Here is a 17,732-nt window from a genome sequence, read left to right as displayed (position 1 = left end):
TGATGCAAGCTTTGCTTTATTTCTCAGTTAGGTGTTATTCTTTGTACCTGCCTTGGATCGTTTGGGTCTTCCCAAACCATTACCACCCAGTCCTGGTTGAAAGTCAATTTGGTATCACCCGGTTTAGATGTGATAGTCCATTCCTCACGTTTCTTCACAAATTCTTTTATTTTGCTGGCATGAATTCACCCTCTTTTCCATGGTTGGGATTGCTGCTTTAGTAGTACCTGGAAAAGACTTCTTTATAACACAGTGTTAAAAGAAAAACAATACTGCATTAACTTTCACCATTAGTTTTCTTCAAAACTTTCTGGGTTTAACTAAAAACTTTTTCTGTAGCTGCTTCTTCTTCTTGTATCCAGCTGTGCTAATTGCTGCAGAGGCCAATTCTTCTTCTTGTGAGCTATAATTAGTTAAATAAAAAAAGACTTGCCCAAATTTAACACAAGATGTATCACATCTCTTGGTTTTTTGCTTTTTAGGCAACATCCAACTGTTTTAGTCTTACAGACCCATTCTTCAGAACAAAAGCCTCCTTTCCTTAACAACAAAAATCAGAAGGAAAAAAAAGAAGTCTTGTTTAAAAAAATAAAGCACATTGTGAGAGTCAGCTATCTCTGCTTTGATCTTATCTCTATTGGTGGTCCAGCTCTCCCTCTTTTTCACAGCTTTGCCTTTGACTGTACTTCCTCACTCCCCTCCCCTTGTTGTCACTCTGTCTAGCAGGAATGGGGGAGAACTTACAAATAGCGACAGTATGGGGACTTTGGGGTGTATTTCACTCTCCCTCTTTCTCTTTCTCTTTCTTCTCTTTCTCTTTCTCTTTCTCTTTCTCTTTCTCTTTCTCTTTCTCTTTCTCTTTCTCTTTCTCTTTCTCTTTCTCTTTCTCTTTCTCTTTCTCTTTCTCTTTCTCTTTCTCTTTCTCTTTCTCTTTCTCTTTCTCTTTCTCTTTCTCTTTCTCTTTCTCTTTCTCTTTCTCTTTCTCTTTCTCTTTCTCTTTCCCTTTCTCTCTCTTTCTCTTTTTCTCTCTTCTTCTCTCTTCTCCCTTTCTCTCTGTTTCGCCCTTTTTTTCTCTCTTCACATTTCAACATCCACATTCCAATATCAGTCCACTTTCTAACATTAGTCCTACATCCTGGAGAGGTGAGTCTGCCAATCACCTCTCCCTCCTTTTTCAACTTCCTTACAAATTTAATTACTTTTGTTATGTGTGTTCTGCAGGCCTTTAATTCACGGCACCCTCCACCAAGGGCTACCAGCTACCCACAGCTGACAGTGCTAAAACTAAAGACTTATTTTTCTGTCACAATTTTCCATTCACAAGCTTGAAAGGGTTGTAGGAACAAGGTAAACAAAAACTTACTTCTGAAGTGATCTTGCCTGCAATAAAAAATTTAAGGCAATGCTTGTTAGTGCAATATAATTTGCAAAGAAGCCAAGGTTTGATTTGGGAAGGGCATCTGAGGACACAGAGCATGAGTCTTACAAATCTATAATTTGAAGAGGGAATAGACAAAATGTGGATACAGTGGGGGAGACAGCAAGTAAGGAATTTATCTCTGCAATACTCTCTTTTTGACTGCCAGGAGACACTCTCTGAAGAGGTTCTTACAGTACAAACAATAACTGGATGGGAAGAGGCACTCTTGAATTTAAGCTTTGGTGTCAAAGTAGGAAACTGCCCCTGAGCACTGCAGAGCTGGAGCACCCTGCCTGCAAACTCACCAGAGGCAAGCCACTGCTGCCACGCTGCAGGGCTGCCTGCAGCACAGAGGGAACCATGGCCAAGCCCTCCCTGCAGGCCTGGGTAATCCACACAGGGAATCACAATTGCTTCATAGCTCTCTAACTCATTCAAGAAATAGGAAACTGTAGTAAACAGAGATCTCCCTCACCATCTTTTTCATATGTGTGTGTCACACACCCACTGTGATGCTGGAACTAACAAATTGTTTACATTAGAAGATACTGAAACTTTTTCTTCATCTAGCTTTGTAGTTTCCCTTTTCTATATGTAGCCACCTCCCATTGTGGGAAAAAATGAGCCCTATTTTTTTACAAGTGTTTTGTATGCACAATTTTATTTGCTCTTCTAGATACACTGCAAGTAGTTAGCACTTCCAGAAAAAACAGCAAACAAACAAAACAAAAAAACTAAGAAAGCAAAACACATTTGGGTACATGAAAAAGGACTGGTTGGAAGGAAAAATGTTTCTCATTGACCTACCAAGCAGCTGGTGTTACCTTTAGTTTAACTTTACACACTGAGAACACTTGATTGAACAGCCTGCATTGACTCAAATTAATAGCAGGTTTTGCTATGTCACAGCTGTAAACTAGTTTTTCAATCCTAGAGTACAGTAAGTTATGTATTTCAAGATAAAAATCACAAAGCAAATTGGAAGAAATTTAGTACTGCATGAGGTGTGCACACAATTACAATTAATTTACCTCTAGAAGTCAGTTTATGACTTTCCTCTTCTAGGATTGCAGTAGCTGCTATAGCTTGAATACACACTGGCCAGCCTTGATTTACTGGATCCCACATCTTTGATAAATAAGCCACGGGTCTCTTTACTCCTCCCCACTCTTGAAACAAAACCCTATGAGCTACCCCCTTTTCTTCATTTACATACAGATGAAAGGGTTTTGCTAGTGAAGGTGAGCTTAAAGTTGATATTGGGGCTAGTTTTAACTTCTTGTTTCTTAGTTTTTCATTATCCTTTTTGATCCATTTTATATCATCTCCCTCTGTCAATTTTTTTTTATTCAAAAATTTTACTGCCTGTGTATTTCCTTCAATCCACAATCTATAATATCCCAATAATCTGAGTATCTTTCTGATTTCCCCCTTTGAAGAGGGAGGGGGAAGGGATAGAATCCCTGTGTTTCAGTCTGGGTTGAGCTTCCAACTACCCTTACTAAGCAAGTGTCCAAGATATTTTACCTCTGATTCTACAAATTGCAGCTTCCCTTTTGATACCCTTAATCTTTTTTCCCCAAGAAAATTCAAAAGCTTTATAGTAGCCTCTCTAACTTCAGCTTCCCCAGAAAGTAAAAGATTATCCACATATTGGATAATTTATATTTCAGGGGGAGTGGGGAAAGTTTGTAGTATTGTTTCTAAAGCTTGTCCAAATAAGTTTGGGGATTCTGTAAGCCCCTGTGGTAGTTTTGTCCATCTTAATTGCTGTTTTCTCCAGTTAGTGGGTCCTTCCATTCAAAAGCAAAGATAACTTGCTCTCCTGGGCTAATGGGCAAGCCCAAAAGGCATCTTTAAGGTCCACTACACTAAACCACTGATGCTGGGGAGGAACTTTACTGAAAAGAGTATAAGGATTTGGTACCACTGGATAGCGGGTCTGAGTTCCTTTGTTAACCTCCCTTAAGTCTTGTACCAGTCTATAGCTCCCGTCAGGCTTCTTTACTGGGAGTATTGGGGTATTATGGGGAGACATACAAGGTTCTAATGTCCCATCCTTTGTTAGTCCTTCTATTACTGGCTTTAAACATTCCTGTCCTTCTAAAGATACAGGATACTGCCGTACACATATGGGACAATTTTTTTTCCTCAGTTGTAATCTTTATGGGGTCAATATTTAATCTTCCCCTATTTCCCTCCCCAGCCCAAACTTCCTTGTTAATTCTTCTTCCATCCTCCTGGCCTAGTTTTAAAAGTCTAGCTGTCATCTTCCATTCTTTTGGAACAACCCCTATTCCTAATTTCACCTGTAAATCTTGTCCCAATAAATTGCTACCTGCCCCTGGGACCAAGAAAACATCCCTCATCCAAAATTTAGTTTCTCCCTCTATTACCACATTTATAATAACGGGTACTGTGAAACTCTCTCCTTTTGCTCCTGTTACTATTACGGTATCTTTGCTTATACTATAACCTTTTGGAATATTTAACAGAAAGGTTCATTCTGCCCCTGTGTCTACCACAAATTCCAATTCTTCTTCTTGGGGACCCACTCTTGAAATTATCTCAGCATTCCCCACCTGGACCCCACCTGCGCCCCCCCTCGGCCCCATGGCCCCGCGAGGGGAATTTGGGGAGGTGGGAGTGGGGCAGCGCCAAGGCCGGGCCCCCCCGCGCTGTCCTGGCGGGAGCGGCTGCAGTGGGGACCGAGTGCGGGCGGGAGCGGCCGAGAGCCCAGCGCTGCCCCAGCCCGACCTGCCCCAGCTCCATCCCTGCCCCTGCGCTGGGATGCTGTGGGGCTGGGGGGAAGAGGGAGCCGGCAGTGGGTGCTGGGCCTGGGGGCAGGAGGAGAAGGGAAGGAGAAGCAGGCTTGAGGAACGAAATGGTAATACTATGGACGTGGCAGGAGAGGGTGGGATTGTGCAGGAGAAGGAGGAATAGCAGGAGGAAGAGGAGTGTGAGGAAGAGCAGAGACACAGGAGGAGAAGGAGGAGCAGAAAGAGGAAGCAGCAGAAGGTTCCACCCCTCCCTGTGTCTGCAGCCTCCCCCCAGCCCCAGGAGTGGTGCTCCCCCCACATGCAGCAGGTGACTGTGGAGGGGGATCCATGATTTTCAGGGGGTGAATCTTGGTGTTTCTGAGCTTTCTTGGGCTAAATGTTGGTGCTTTGGTTTTATGTGGCAGCTGAATCTATCTTTTGGAGGAGGTTTTTGCTGACTTGTGATCTTTGGGGAGTTTCTGATTTGTGTCTTGAAGTTTGTGGGATTTTTGGGCTGAATCTTGGTGTTTTGGAGGTTCTTACAGACACAAGATTCCCAATGCCTTCCTGAGATGAACTTGGGCAAGGAGGAACCTCCAGTCCAAGGTGCTCTCCTCTTGTTTTTTTCCCCAAACCAGGATTTTTCATTGCCAGGGCGCGGCTGAATGGAGGAGGAGGAAAAGCCCCGGAGATGCTGCAGGAGGAGGAGCTGCAAACCCAGCCCAGGGAGCTGTGGGGAGGAAAGAGCCCCCCTTAGCCAGGAAGGCGGGCGGAGATCCACCCAGAGCTCGGAGCTGGTGGAGAAGCCTCATGGCAGGGAGAAGCCCCACAAGTGCTTGGAATGTGGGAAGGGTTTCAGCTGGAGCTCCAGCCTGATCCAGCACCAGAGGATCCACACTGGGGAGAGGCCCTACGAGTGTGGGGAATGTGGGAGGAGGTTTCGGACCACTGCCAATCTCCTCATACATGAGAGGATTCACACCGGGGAGAGGCCCTTCCACTGCCCCGACTGTGGGAAGAGCTTCAAGCAAAACTCCAATCTCACTGTGCACCGGCGCATCCACACCGGGGAGAGGCCCTACGAGTGTGGGAAGTGTGGGAAGGGCTTCATAGACAGGTGTGGCCTGGTCGAGCACCAGGTGATCCACACTGGGGAACGGCCCTATGAGTGCTTGGAATGTGGGAAGAGCTATGGGTGGAGCTCAGACCTGAGAAAACACCAGCGCATCCACACTGGGGAGAGGCCCTACGCGTGTCCCCAGTGTGGGAAGAGGTTTCAGACCAGCTCCAGTGTCCTCAAACATGAGCGGGGTCACACAGAGGAGAGGCCCTACCGCTGCCCCGACTGCGGGAAGGGATTCAAGCACAACTTCAGCCTCACCAAGCACCGGCGCATCCACACCGGAGAGAGGCCCTACGAGTGTGGGAAGTGTGGGAAGAGCTTCATACACAGATCAGACTTGACCAGACACGAACGGAGGCACCACTAAGGGAAGCCCTGTGAGTGCCCCGAGTGAGGGAAGAGCTTGGAGTGAGGGAAGAGCTTGGTGCACTGTTGCAGCTCCATTCCCCATGGGAGGATCCGGGCTGGATGATCCCCAGTGACCCCCGTTGGGCAGAGCCCTGGTGCCCCAGTATGGGGAATAAAAAAGAGAGAAAAGCAATGGAGCTGATAAAGGGGCCCGATATCTGAGGCCTGACTGAGCAGAAACTGTGGGAGACACAGACACAGTTTCAGTCTCCCTGGGCAAGAAGAGCGGACAGTGGGGGCTGGCAGGGGTGTGACAGAGGGGATGAGGGGGTGACAAAGGGACAGAGGGGACAGCAGAGCCCTCCAGGGAGGGGACAAAGGGGACCCTGGGAGGACACAGGGGCCACTGCAGGAGGCCACAAGTGCCACCAGGTCTGTGACACCTCCCCTGTCCCCTCCCCAGGTGTCCCCGTACCAGCTGGAGTCACTGGTGAATGTGGTGGCCACCCTGGGTGAGGTGGCAGCCACCGTGACCGGGTTACAGAGGGACGAGCAGCAGCTCATGTCCCCAGAGTCCCTGCACGGGAACCTGAGGAATTTCACCTGGAGTCTCCATGAGACCCTGGGGCAGGGCGATGTCACCTCCCTGGGCCACCGTGGTGTCCCCTCCCTGGGCCAGGCCCTGGCCGTGCTTGGGGCCACCCCAGGGGCCACCTGGGCCGATGTGAGAGCTGCGGCCTGGGCCTGGCAGGAGTTGGTGGTCAGGCTCGAGGACAGCCGGGCCCTGCTGGCCTGGGATGCCACCGAGCTCCGCGACGCCCGCTGGGACGCAGCCATCGCTGCCATCCGGGCCGGGGACCTGCAGAACGTGGCCACCCGCAGGAGGACAGCTGGGAGCAGCCTGGTGGCCACAGCCCAGCAGCTGAAGGTGGCCCTGGGCAGGGAAAAGAGGGCCTTGGCAGGGCCATGCACAAGGCCCAGGTGGCTGCGGCCACCAACGAGGCCGTGGGAGAGGCCGTGGTGGCCAGCAGCCAAGCCATGGTGGCCACCAGAAGGGGACATTGGGCACAGGTGGCCCTGGGGCTGCTGGAGCGCTTGGTGGAAGAGTGTGAAGGAGGCAGGTGGTTCCCCGAGGAGCTGCAGCGCCGGCTCGGGGACATCGAGGCCATCCTGGAGGGGACAAAGAAGGTGTCCCCCAATGTCCCTGAGTTTGAGCAGTGGCTGAGTTTGAGCAGCTGTGGAATGCCAGTGCCTGCCTGGGCAAGGATCACCTGCTGGGGACACTTGGGGACATCCAGCACCTCCTCTTGAGTCCCTGTGGTGGCTCCGGCGGCCCCGGTGGCCCAGCAGGCGCACCCTGGCCCAGCGGTGCCAAAAAGCCGTGGAGGATCTCCCCAGGCTGCTGCAGCGATGGCACCGCTCTGATGCCATCAGGGACAGTGACATCCTGGTGGACAGCGCTGGCGTCACCAGTCCCCTCCTCGCGCGGGATTTGAGACCAATTCGGAGAATTTTCTGGGAATTTTCATGGGCATTGTCCCACATGCTGATGGGAGTTTCTGGGATGACATTACCAGCCTCACCTGGGGACATTCTGAGAGCACTCAGAAGGCTTTTGCATTCCCCTGCTGCCTTTTGCATTTTTCTGCTTTTTCTGTTGGGTTTGGCATTTCTCTGTTGCCTTTTGCAGGTTCCTATTGACCCCCAGCATTTTGCTCAGGTGCTCATACTGATATTGATTATTGATAATTCCTTGCAGCTGCTCGCTGGCACAATAAAATCTCAGAGTGTGCATGGACAAGTCCAAGGCAGTGTGAGCTTTCTGCCAGGATTTGGGAATCCTTTACGAATCCAATTCTCACATCCCTGGGCTCCCCCGGTCCCGGCGCTGTTCCCGGAGGTCCCGCGGCTCTGGGGGGTCAAAGGGGAGGGGGCGGAACCCCCGTGATGGGTGGGGGGCACAAAGGGGGGTCCGGGCCCGGTGCTCAGGGGGGTCGGGGGCACTGAAGGGGTGCGGGTGCGGTTTTTGGGGGGTCCCGGTGCTCGGTGAGGGGGGGTCAGTGCTCAGCAGCGGGGGCTGTCCAGGGACCCCCCCGGCCCCCCCAAATCCCAGCCGGGTGTGAAAAACAAAGTTCACTAAGGGATTACTAAACAAAGTTTAATCAGGGATAAAAAAGGGTTTTGGGGCTGGCCAAAGAACTCCCCCTCAACTTAACCCTTCGTTCTCCGGATCCGGTTCCACTGCAGGGCCACGAACACACTCCTGAGTTTTGACATTATTCAAACACTCCCGGGAGGTTTGTGTGTCCCAGGAACTCGTGTTTGGGTCTCACCTCTGACTTGTCTGCAGGACATTCTGTAGATTAAGTTGATATTTTTGATTTCTTCTCATGGTTCCACCCTGTTGTTTCAGGCCCCCTGATAAATTCATAAATTCTTCTGAGCTTTGTGTCACTGGTATCACCTGGTGAGGCTGGTCCACAGATGTGGGAAACACCGGAATTGTTTTACACCTGAGTCAGTCACACAAAAGCATTTTAACATTACATAGTCTCTATTCCAGTATTTATTATTGATCTATTTAATGTTTATCTATTTTTAATATATTAAGGCCTATGATATAATATCTGTTTATTACTCTAGCAGTAAATTTGTTATATGCTGCACACATAAACGGATTGATTTTATTGTACCAGCGAGCAGCTGCAAGGAATTATCAGTAATCAATATCAATATCAAGTACCACAGCAAAATCCTCGTGCTCAATAACAACGTGCAGAAGGCAATACAGAATTTCAAAAGCTGATTATTCTATTGTCATTTATAACCCGGCTCTGCTGCAAGGCACCGAGGGGCTCATTCAGCCCCTGACCCACCGCCACCCCTATCAGTGTCCCCAGAGCGTCCTCAGAATGTCCCCAAGTGTCCCCAGTGACGTCACCCCAGGAATTCCCATCAGCATTTGGGACAATTGCAATGAAAATTCCCAGAAAATTCCCCGAATTCGTCTCAAATCCAGTGTGGTTTGGGGAGAGGGGAGAAGTGACAGCAGCGATGTCCCTGATGATGTCACTGTCCCCGACGATGTCACAGCGGTGACATCGCTGTCCCTGCAGCAGCCTCGGGATGTCCTCTGTGAAAAATGCATATTTTATGGTTGGCTTTTGCAAGTATTATATTGAATAGGATTTATATTATGTTACATTGATTAGTAGTGCTGTATTAACATTTTAATGGTAGGGTAAATGTAGATTTGTGGTTAAAATGGAGCTTTTGTGGTTAAAATAGAAACTCTGTGCGTGGGAAGAAAGGAATGAGGTACTTGCACTGGGACAGCAGCCGCAGGACACCGAAATCTTCCAGAGAAAAAGAATTTACAGCTTATTGTAAATGCAGGCGAGCCGGGGGGAAGAAATGACGATGCCTGACTCCAGCTCAGAAGGATGAATGGTTTCTTTATTAGAACTATACTAATATAGATTAATATACTGTTTAAAGGAGACACTAAAACTACAAACTGCTTTTTCTAACTCCCAAATCTAACTCCTCACAACTCGTGACCCTCTCTGAGATTCCAGCCCCAGGTGGGTGGGATTGGCCCCAGGCTCAAACGATCCTCACCAGAACCCAACACAGCAACCACCCCACAACAATTTGGGTAACAAATTGTTAAACAATTCTGCAAACACGTTCCACATGCTAAAACAAGGAGCAGAAACAGAAATTGTTTTCTCTTTCGTTTCCCTCTGTGCTCCTCTGTGGAAAATGCTGGGAGGCAGAGCAATGTGCTGCCACAAGGGCTCCCTGATTAAAGGAAATTCACTCTCCGTGCCCCGCTCAGCCCTGCGGGCGCCGCGGGATTGAGCAGAGGCTGCCACTGCTCCGGGCTCTGTGGCTGGACAGGATTGATGCATCATGCATGAGATCGATGAATATGCAACAGGCTGCTGCTTTTAGGGTTATTCCTTGTTCAAGGTGTGGCTTTGGCAGCTCAGTGCCCGAACCATCCGGACGTCCGTAATCCCTCGCTTTTTATTGTCTTGTCACTGTCCTGACCTCATTGTCCACATTGTTATTGCTCTGATTTAATTGCTGGTTTTTAATAACTGTTTTATTACTAATAAACTTTTACAATTTTAAAAACCAACTGACTGGTGTTTTCCACAGTGCCCAAAAACATCCAGATGTCCAAAATTCTTCACTTTTTATTGTCTTGTCATCGTCCTGACCCTCATTGTCCAGATTCTTATTGCTCCGATTTCATTGCTATTTTTATAACTATTTTGTTACTAATTAACTTTTTGAATTAGTAAATTTTTAAATTTCAAAAACCAGCGAGTGGTGCTTTTCACAGTGCCCAAGAACTCCTGGATGTCCAAAATTCTTCATTTTTTATCATCTCGTGGTGCTTTGACCCTCATTGTCCAAATTTTTATTACTCCTATTTATTGCTATTTTTATAACTATTCTATTACTAATTAACTTGTTTGAATCAGGAATTTTTAAAATATTTTAAAGAACCAGACTGGCATTTTTCACGGTGCCCAAAAACATCCGGGCATCCAAAATGATTTTCTTTTTATCGCCTTGTGGTTGCCTAAATGTCATTGTCCAGATTTTGATAACTCTGATTTTATTTTGTATTTTAATTTTATTATTTTTATTATTTTAATTTTTTATTTTATATTTTGAATAACTATTTTATTATTAATAAACTTTTAACATTTCAAGAACAACTGATCGGTGTTTTCACAGTGCCCAAGAACTCCTGGGTGTCCAAAATTCTTCATTTTTTATAATCTCATGTTGTCCTGACCCTCATTGTCCACGTTTTTATTGCTCCGATTTTATCGCTATTATAATTATTATTTCATTACTAATTAACTTGTTTAGTTATTTATTACTAACCTACTTGTGTAATAATTAGTTTATTATTAATTAACTTTTGTAATTAGTGATTAGTTTGTGATTTTACAGACCCGCGATCAGCGCTTTCAGAACTCGCGGTGAGCGGGAAACGTTACACGGGAACGAGCTTTGGATCGATTCCTGTGTGATACTGATCAATAATCAATAATTAATAACTAATACTGGAACTATTAATTTGTGATATTGATTAATTAATAATAAATAATTGACATTGGATTGATTCCTCTGTAGCATTGATTAATAATAAATAATAATGAAGAGTGGATAAAAGTTTCTGTAATATTGAGTGATTAATAATTAATAATTACTAATATCTAATAACATAGATTGATTCCTTTGTGATACTGATTAATAATTTATAATTTATATTGGATTATTTTATTTTTAACATTGATTAACACTATTGGATTTGTTACTTTGTAATATTAATAATAATAATATAGGATCGATTTCCTTGTAATATTGATTAATAATAAATAACTAATAACATAGGATTAATTTATGTGTAATATTGATTCTTAATAATCAATAATTAATAATTAATATTGGATAGACTTATCTGTAATATTGATTAATTAATCCTTAATAATTAATAATAGATCAACTTATTTTTAGTGTTGATTAATTAATAATCAATAGTTGATATTGAGTCTATTTCTTTGCAATGCTGGTAATAATAAAGAATTAATAATTACTACTGAATTTATTTCTCTGCAATATTGATTAATTAATAATCAATAGTTGATATCGGATAAATTTATTTGTAATGGTTAATAATTAATAATTAATTATCAATAATCAATAATCAATAAATAATATTGGATTGATTTCTTTGTAATATTGTGAAAAATGCCGATTGAATGATGCACTGCTATTGATTATTGATAACTCCCTGCTATTGATTATTGATAACACCCTGCTATTGATTATTGATAATCTGCTATCGATTATTGGTAACTCACTGCTATTGATTATTGATAACTCACTGCTATTGATTATTGATAATCTGCTATTGATTATTGATAACTCACTGCTATTATTGATAATCTGCTATTATTGATAACTCCCTGCTATTGATAATTGATAACTCCCTGCTATTGATCATTAACTCCCTGCTATTGATTATTGATAATCTGCTATTGATTATTGACAACTCACTGCTATTGATTATTGATAATCCGCTATTGATTATTGATAACTCACTATTGATTATTGATAACTCCCTACTATTGATCATTGCTAACTCTCTGCTATTGATTAGGATGTGTGGAGATGAAGGAACAATGGGAAAGGAAATCTCCTTTTTTTTCCTTTTTTTCCCCATTTTTTTCTCCTTTTTTTGCCCCTCTCCCGTGACAAAAGCGAAGATTTGATGAAAAATCGATAAAATGGGAAACAGAACTTTTTAAAAATTGCTTTTTAAAAAAAATCCAGTGAACAATTGGAGCTGGGTAATTGGTTCTTTAATGACTTTAAATTCGTGCTTTGGGTTTTTTAATCAATGCTTTAAAAAAGAACCTTAAAATCCAAACTGGAACAAACTCCTCCAGTGCCACCAACCCCATCGGTGTCCCCAATGTCCCAACTCCCCAAATGTCCCCAAACCTCCCCAAATGTCCCCAAACTCTCAAAATGTCCCCAAATATCCCCAAACTCCCTAAATGTCTCCAAACCTCCCCAGATGTCCCCAAACCTCCCCAGACCTCCCCAAATGTCCACCAGGCCCATCCCCACCATGTTCTCCACGCTGGGCCTGGTGGCACCTGTGGGGATATTGGGGACACGTCACCGACACGCCCGGGTGGCACCGACACCCCCGGGTGGCACCGAGCCCGTCCTGGTGGCACCGGCCACCCCCCGATGTCCCCAGCTCTGCTCCTGATGTCCCTTAGGAGATCCCAGTCGTGTCCCCAGTGTCCCAAACCCCATCCCCGGTGTCCCCAACCCCATCCCAGCTGTCCCCAGCCATATCCCAGCTGTCCCCAACCCCATTCCTGATGTCCCCAACCCTGTCCGCAGTGTCCCCAGGCATCTCTGCTGTCCCAAGACCCTCCAAACCCCATTCCCGATGTCCCCAGCTGTCCCCAACCCCACTCTTGATGTACCCAACTCCGTCCTGGTGTCCCCAACTCTATCCTCAATGTCCCAAACCCCATCCCAGGTGTCCCCAGCTCCAGTCCTGCTGTCCCAAGACCATCCACACCCCATCCCTGATGTCCCCAGGTGTCCCCAACCCCATCCCTGATGTTCTCAAGTGTCCCAAACTCCGTTCCTGATGTCCCCAGGTTTCCCAAGCTCCATCCCTGATGTCCCCAGTTGTCCCCAAACCCCATCCCTGATGTCCCCATGTGTCCCTCACCCGCCACCACCACAGTGACCCGGTGTGGCACGTCCCAGCCGGGCCCCAGGGTGGTCACCAAAGTGACCCCCTCGGTGTCCCCCTCAGTGTCCCCCAAGCGTGGCCTGGGGTGTCCGTGGGCGCGGTGTTCCCAGCGGATCTCCACGTCCAGCGGGAAGAAGCCGACGGCGTCGCAGCGCAGCTCGGCCGGGAGCCCCGGGGACAGCCGGGACGGCAGCAGGGACACCCGGGGAGGGGCTGGGACACGGGACAGTGAGCTGGGGATACTGGGAGGGACTGGGAGGGTCTGGGACATACTGGGAGGGACTGGGAGGGACTGGGACATACTGGGACATATTGGGAGGGACTGGGATGGACTGGGAGGGACTGGGAGGGACTGGGACAGCTGCAGCGACACCTCCCTGGCGCCCCCTGGCGGCTGGGAGGACCGAGGAAACGTTCGGCCTCAGTGGTGCCCCCAGGCGGCTGGGAGGATCGTGGCCGTTCTGTGCCCAAAAACCCCCAGAACCCCCCCAAAAAAAAACACCAAAAATGCTCCCAAAACCCACAAAAATCACCCGCTAAACCCTCCAAGAAACACACAAAAAAAGCCCCCAGAAATCACCCAAAAAACTCCCCAAAAAAACCCCAAAAATGCCCCACAAACCCTCCAAAAATCACCCACCAAACCCCCCAGGACCTCCCAAAAAGCCACAAAAAATGCTCCCAAAACCTTCCAAAAAACCAATGCCCACAGCGCCCCCTAGCGGCCAGGAGGATCGAGGCTGTTCCCGTGCCAGTGGGGCCCCCTGGTGGCCGGGAGGGCCAAAACCACCCACTGCCAGTGGCGCCCCCTAGCGGCTGGGAGGAGCAAAGCAGTTCCATGCCCACAGCGCCCCCTGGTGGCCGGGAGGACCAAGGCTGTCCATTGGCGCCTCCCAGTGGCCAGGAGGACTGAGGCCGCCCACTCCCAGCAGCGCCCCCTGGCGGCCGGGAGCACCCGACCCCCCCCCCCCCCCCCGCTCGGTGGCGCCCCCTGCTGTCCCCGCAGGGCTCCGCAGCCCCTCCCCTCCTCTCACCTGCGCGGTGCCGGGGGGGCTCCCGTGGCCCCCCAGGAACAGCAGCACCCCCGGCGCGGCCTCGGTGCGGCGGGCAGCGGCCAAGTCGAAGGCCAGAAGGCGCCGCGTGGCGCCGTGGCGGTGCCGCAGCCACTGCAGCGTGAAGGGCTCGGCCGGGGGCGCGAAGGCGCAGTGCAGCCGCCCCGGCGCCCCCAGCAGTGCCTGCGTCTGCGGCGTCCGCGTGGACACTAACAGGGACACTGAGGGGTGGGACAGGGCGTCAGGGGTGTGGGGACATCGGGGACACTGGGGACATCGGGGATGTGGGGGGATGTCAGAGACATTGCGGGGCAGGACAGGGTAGTCATGGGGTGTGGGGACACTGGGGACATCAGGGGGACATTGGGGATATGGCGACATCGGGGTGTGTGGGGACATTGGGGACATCGGGACAAGGGGAGACATTGGGGACAATGGGGACAATGGGAATGTGGGGTGTCCTGGCTTATAAGATCAGCATGTATTCTATTTGCCATCTGTTGGAGCTTGGGCAGTTTTCTTATCTCTTCCAAGAACAATGTCTCCCTCCGGAGAGATATCTTCTGTTCATGGACCATTGAATGACTCACTGCATGACTGATAAAGTTACATCATCCCAGTGTGAGATGCTCCACCCAGAGGGAGGAGCCAAGCATTCCTACCTGCATAAAATCAGCACTTTTTGAGACACTGGCAGCCACTTTGCTGGATTCCCCGAGTAGCAGCTTCTTCTGTGCTGGATTCCCAGAGGAAGACCAGGCCCAACTACTACCAGACCTTCAGAGAAAGCTCCACCATTCTAGAGATCACCACTTCAGCAGCATTTCATCAGGCACTCCAGGAGGAGCAGCCACCATTTTAACTGGACTATTACCAACACCCTGACTCCTCAGGGTGTCAGGTTTCTGACTCCATCACTAGTTTTGTTTGTACTAACTGCATTTTTTTTAATTTAATTTTTTTCCTAGTAAAGAACTGTTATTCCCATTCCCATATCTTTGCTTGAGAGCCTTTTAATTTTGAAATTGTGGTAATTCGGATGGAGGGGGGTTTACCTTTTCCATTTCACAGGAGGGTCTTGCCTTCCTACACAGACTCCTGTCTTTTCAAACCAAGACATTGCATCAGCCCGTTTAGGGAAAACGGCTAAAGATGTCTCTAGAACTTCACTGCTGCTTTTGTAACTCTTGGTATACCACCTGAAGTAAAGGCAATGGCCCAGCTTATACTTCCTGCTGAGTTGCTACCTTTTTTGCCTATGGGGAATTATGCACAAAACAGGTATTCCTCATTCCTCAAAAGGCCAATTTGTCACTGAATGGGCTCATGGCTCCCTCAAGCGTCTCCTGGTACAATAGAAAGGGGGGGCCAGAGAGGACAACCCTTCCGAGAGACTGCAGAAAGCCTTTTATGTGTTCAACTTCTTGAAATGATCTTTGATGGACCCCAACCCTTGATTGTTTGACATTTTAATTGTAATTCATAATTGCAACAAAAGGAAAAATCCCTTGCCTTAGTGAAGGATCCAGGATCTGGTAAGATATTGGGGCTTTATCCTTAGGTCACCTGATGTCACCTGGTGTCACCACTGAGTCAGGAACAAGAGTCAGGCGACACATAAAATCTAACTCTCTCCAGGAGACTAATACTAATTTTATTAGGAACCCATTTCTTTTTATACACTGCTCCAACACCTGACTGGTCCTTTAATCAACACACCTCACATGATTGGCTAATTAAGGAAACACCCTTTAGTAAACATCTTATAAGAAAACAACTGTTCAAAACACCAGCTGCAAGATTGCTTTAATTCTTTCTCTCAGCCTTCTCAAAACTCCCCAGAACAATTCCTAGGAAAGTTTACCTGGCTTTCTCTCTGACCAGGTTGGGGTAGAGGTTTTGCTTGCATGTCCACAGAGAATGGTTCCAAGTGGATTCCAGCAAACAATGTGAAGGCGTTTTGAGATTCTTTGACTGCATCACTTGAAGATTCACCTTGAACATCAACATTGGAGGAGAACCCTTGTGAACAGGACCTCGCCACCACATCAGCACCTGTTTAACCTCTAGCAGACTTATGCCCTTGGGAAAATGGTTATGATTATCCAGTGGTATCAGGGCTTACAGGGCTAGATCAGCTTCTGGGGGATTGGAGACTTGGTGGATGGATAAGAAATTTAATTAAAATAGGCTTATATGTATTAGGATTATATTATGTATTGTTATGCTTATTCCTTGTATTTTATATTGTGTGAAAAAATTAATAGACAAATCACTTAAGAATGTATTTTTGTTTGAACAGATAGGGGGAGGTATGGGGAACAAACCAGAGAGTACAGTGGAACTGATAAAGGGGCCTGATATCTTCTTCTTCTGCCTGGTTGAGCAGAAACCATGGCAGAGACAGACAGAGAAAGTCTCCCTGGGCAAGAAGTGACCAAGAAACATATTGTGAGACATAGTGATAAAATAATGTTACCAGGTCATGTGATGTCATAAAGAAGTGTAACCAATGGGAAATTGTTACCAAAACCAGAGCCCTATATAAGCACCATACAAGTGAAACTATATAAACACCTGGTACACTCAATAAAATTGGCTTCTGATCCCAACTCAGATGCCCCCGACTCTCCATCATTGATAACCCCTGGTCTGGGTGATCCCTGTTGGGTGGGGGAAAGGTGTTGTAGAGATTTCTTTCCCTTCTCCTGCTGTGATTTGGATGGTAATAAATTCCCTCCCTGTGCCCGGGCTGGGACTGTTTTGCCAGTGCTGGTGCTCGGGGCGGGATCTCTCCCGATCCTTTTCCTACTCCCGCCTTCCCTCAGCCAATCAGAGACAGCGCGGCTGATGACTCACCAGTTGCTGGGCAGACCCGCAGCGACCAGCGGTCCCGGCCGGACCCGCCCCGCCACGGCCCAAATCCTCCCCAAATCCTCCCCAAATCCTCCCGAATCCTCCCGAATCCTCCCCAATCCTCCCAAATCCTCCCGAATCCTCCCCAAATCCTCCCCGAATCCTCCCCAAATCCTCCCGAATCCTCCCAAATCCTCCCCAAATCCTCCCAAATCCTCCCAAATCCTCCCCAATCCTCCCCGAATCCTCCCAAATCCTCCCAAATCCTCCTGAATCCTCCCAAATCCTCCCCAAATCCTCCCCGAATCCTCCCAAATCCTCCCCAAATCCTCCCAAACCCTCCCCAAATCCTCCCAAATCCTCCCCAAATCCTCCCCAAATCCTCCCAAACCCTCCCCAAATCCTCCCCAATCCTCCCGAATCCTCCCCAAATCCTCCCAAATCCTCCCAAACCCTCCCCGAATCCTCCCCAAATCCTCCCGAATCCTCCCGAATCCTCCCTGCCCCATCACAGGGGGTCCTGTGCAAGGCCACGGGGAGCGGCTGCGGCCGCCGCTGGCTCAGGAGCTCTGTGGGCAGGAAAGGGGGTGACACTGGGACTGGGGGTGCTCGCAGGGCTTCCCTTAATGGTGCCTCCTTTGGTGTTGGGTCAAGCGAGAGCTTCTGGAGAATCTCTCCCCACACACAGGACACTCACCGGGCCTCTCCCCGGTGTGGATGTGCCTGTGGGTGACGAGGCTGGAGCTGTGCTTGAAGCCCTTCCCGCACTCAGGGCAGCAGAAGGGCCTCTCCTGTGTGTGAATCCACTGATGCACTGAAGCATGGACAGACGGCTCCTCAACTAATTAAAGCTGGAAAGAAG

At 48.0% G+C, this 17,732-nt stretch overlaps 1 protein-coding gene across 1 annotated transcript in view; it reads left to right on the top strand.

Moving 5' to 3' along the window:
- The window catches only part of LOC110484395 (uncharacterized), a 105,554-nt gene that overhangs the window by 4,665 nt on the left and 83,157 nt on the right, over positions 1-17,732 (top strand). The window contains 1 exon segment of the mRNA XM_077784468.1: positions 4,818-5,679. Coding sequence (XP_077640594.1) covers positions 4,845-5,679 — 835 coding nt within the window. The 5' untranslated portion in view covers positions 4,818-4,844.

The sequence above is a fragment of the Lonchura striata genome, chromosome 6, assembly GCF_046129695.1.
Source record: "Lonchura striata isolate bLonStr1 chromosome 6, bLonStr1.mat, whole genome shotgun sequence".
Lineage (NCBI taxonomy): Eukaryota > Metazoa > Chordata > Aves > Passeriformes > Estrildidae > Lonchura > Lonchura striata.
The sequence above is the reverse complement of the archived record's forward strand: the minus strand, read 5'-3'. Positions and strand labels throughout refer to the sequence as shown.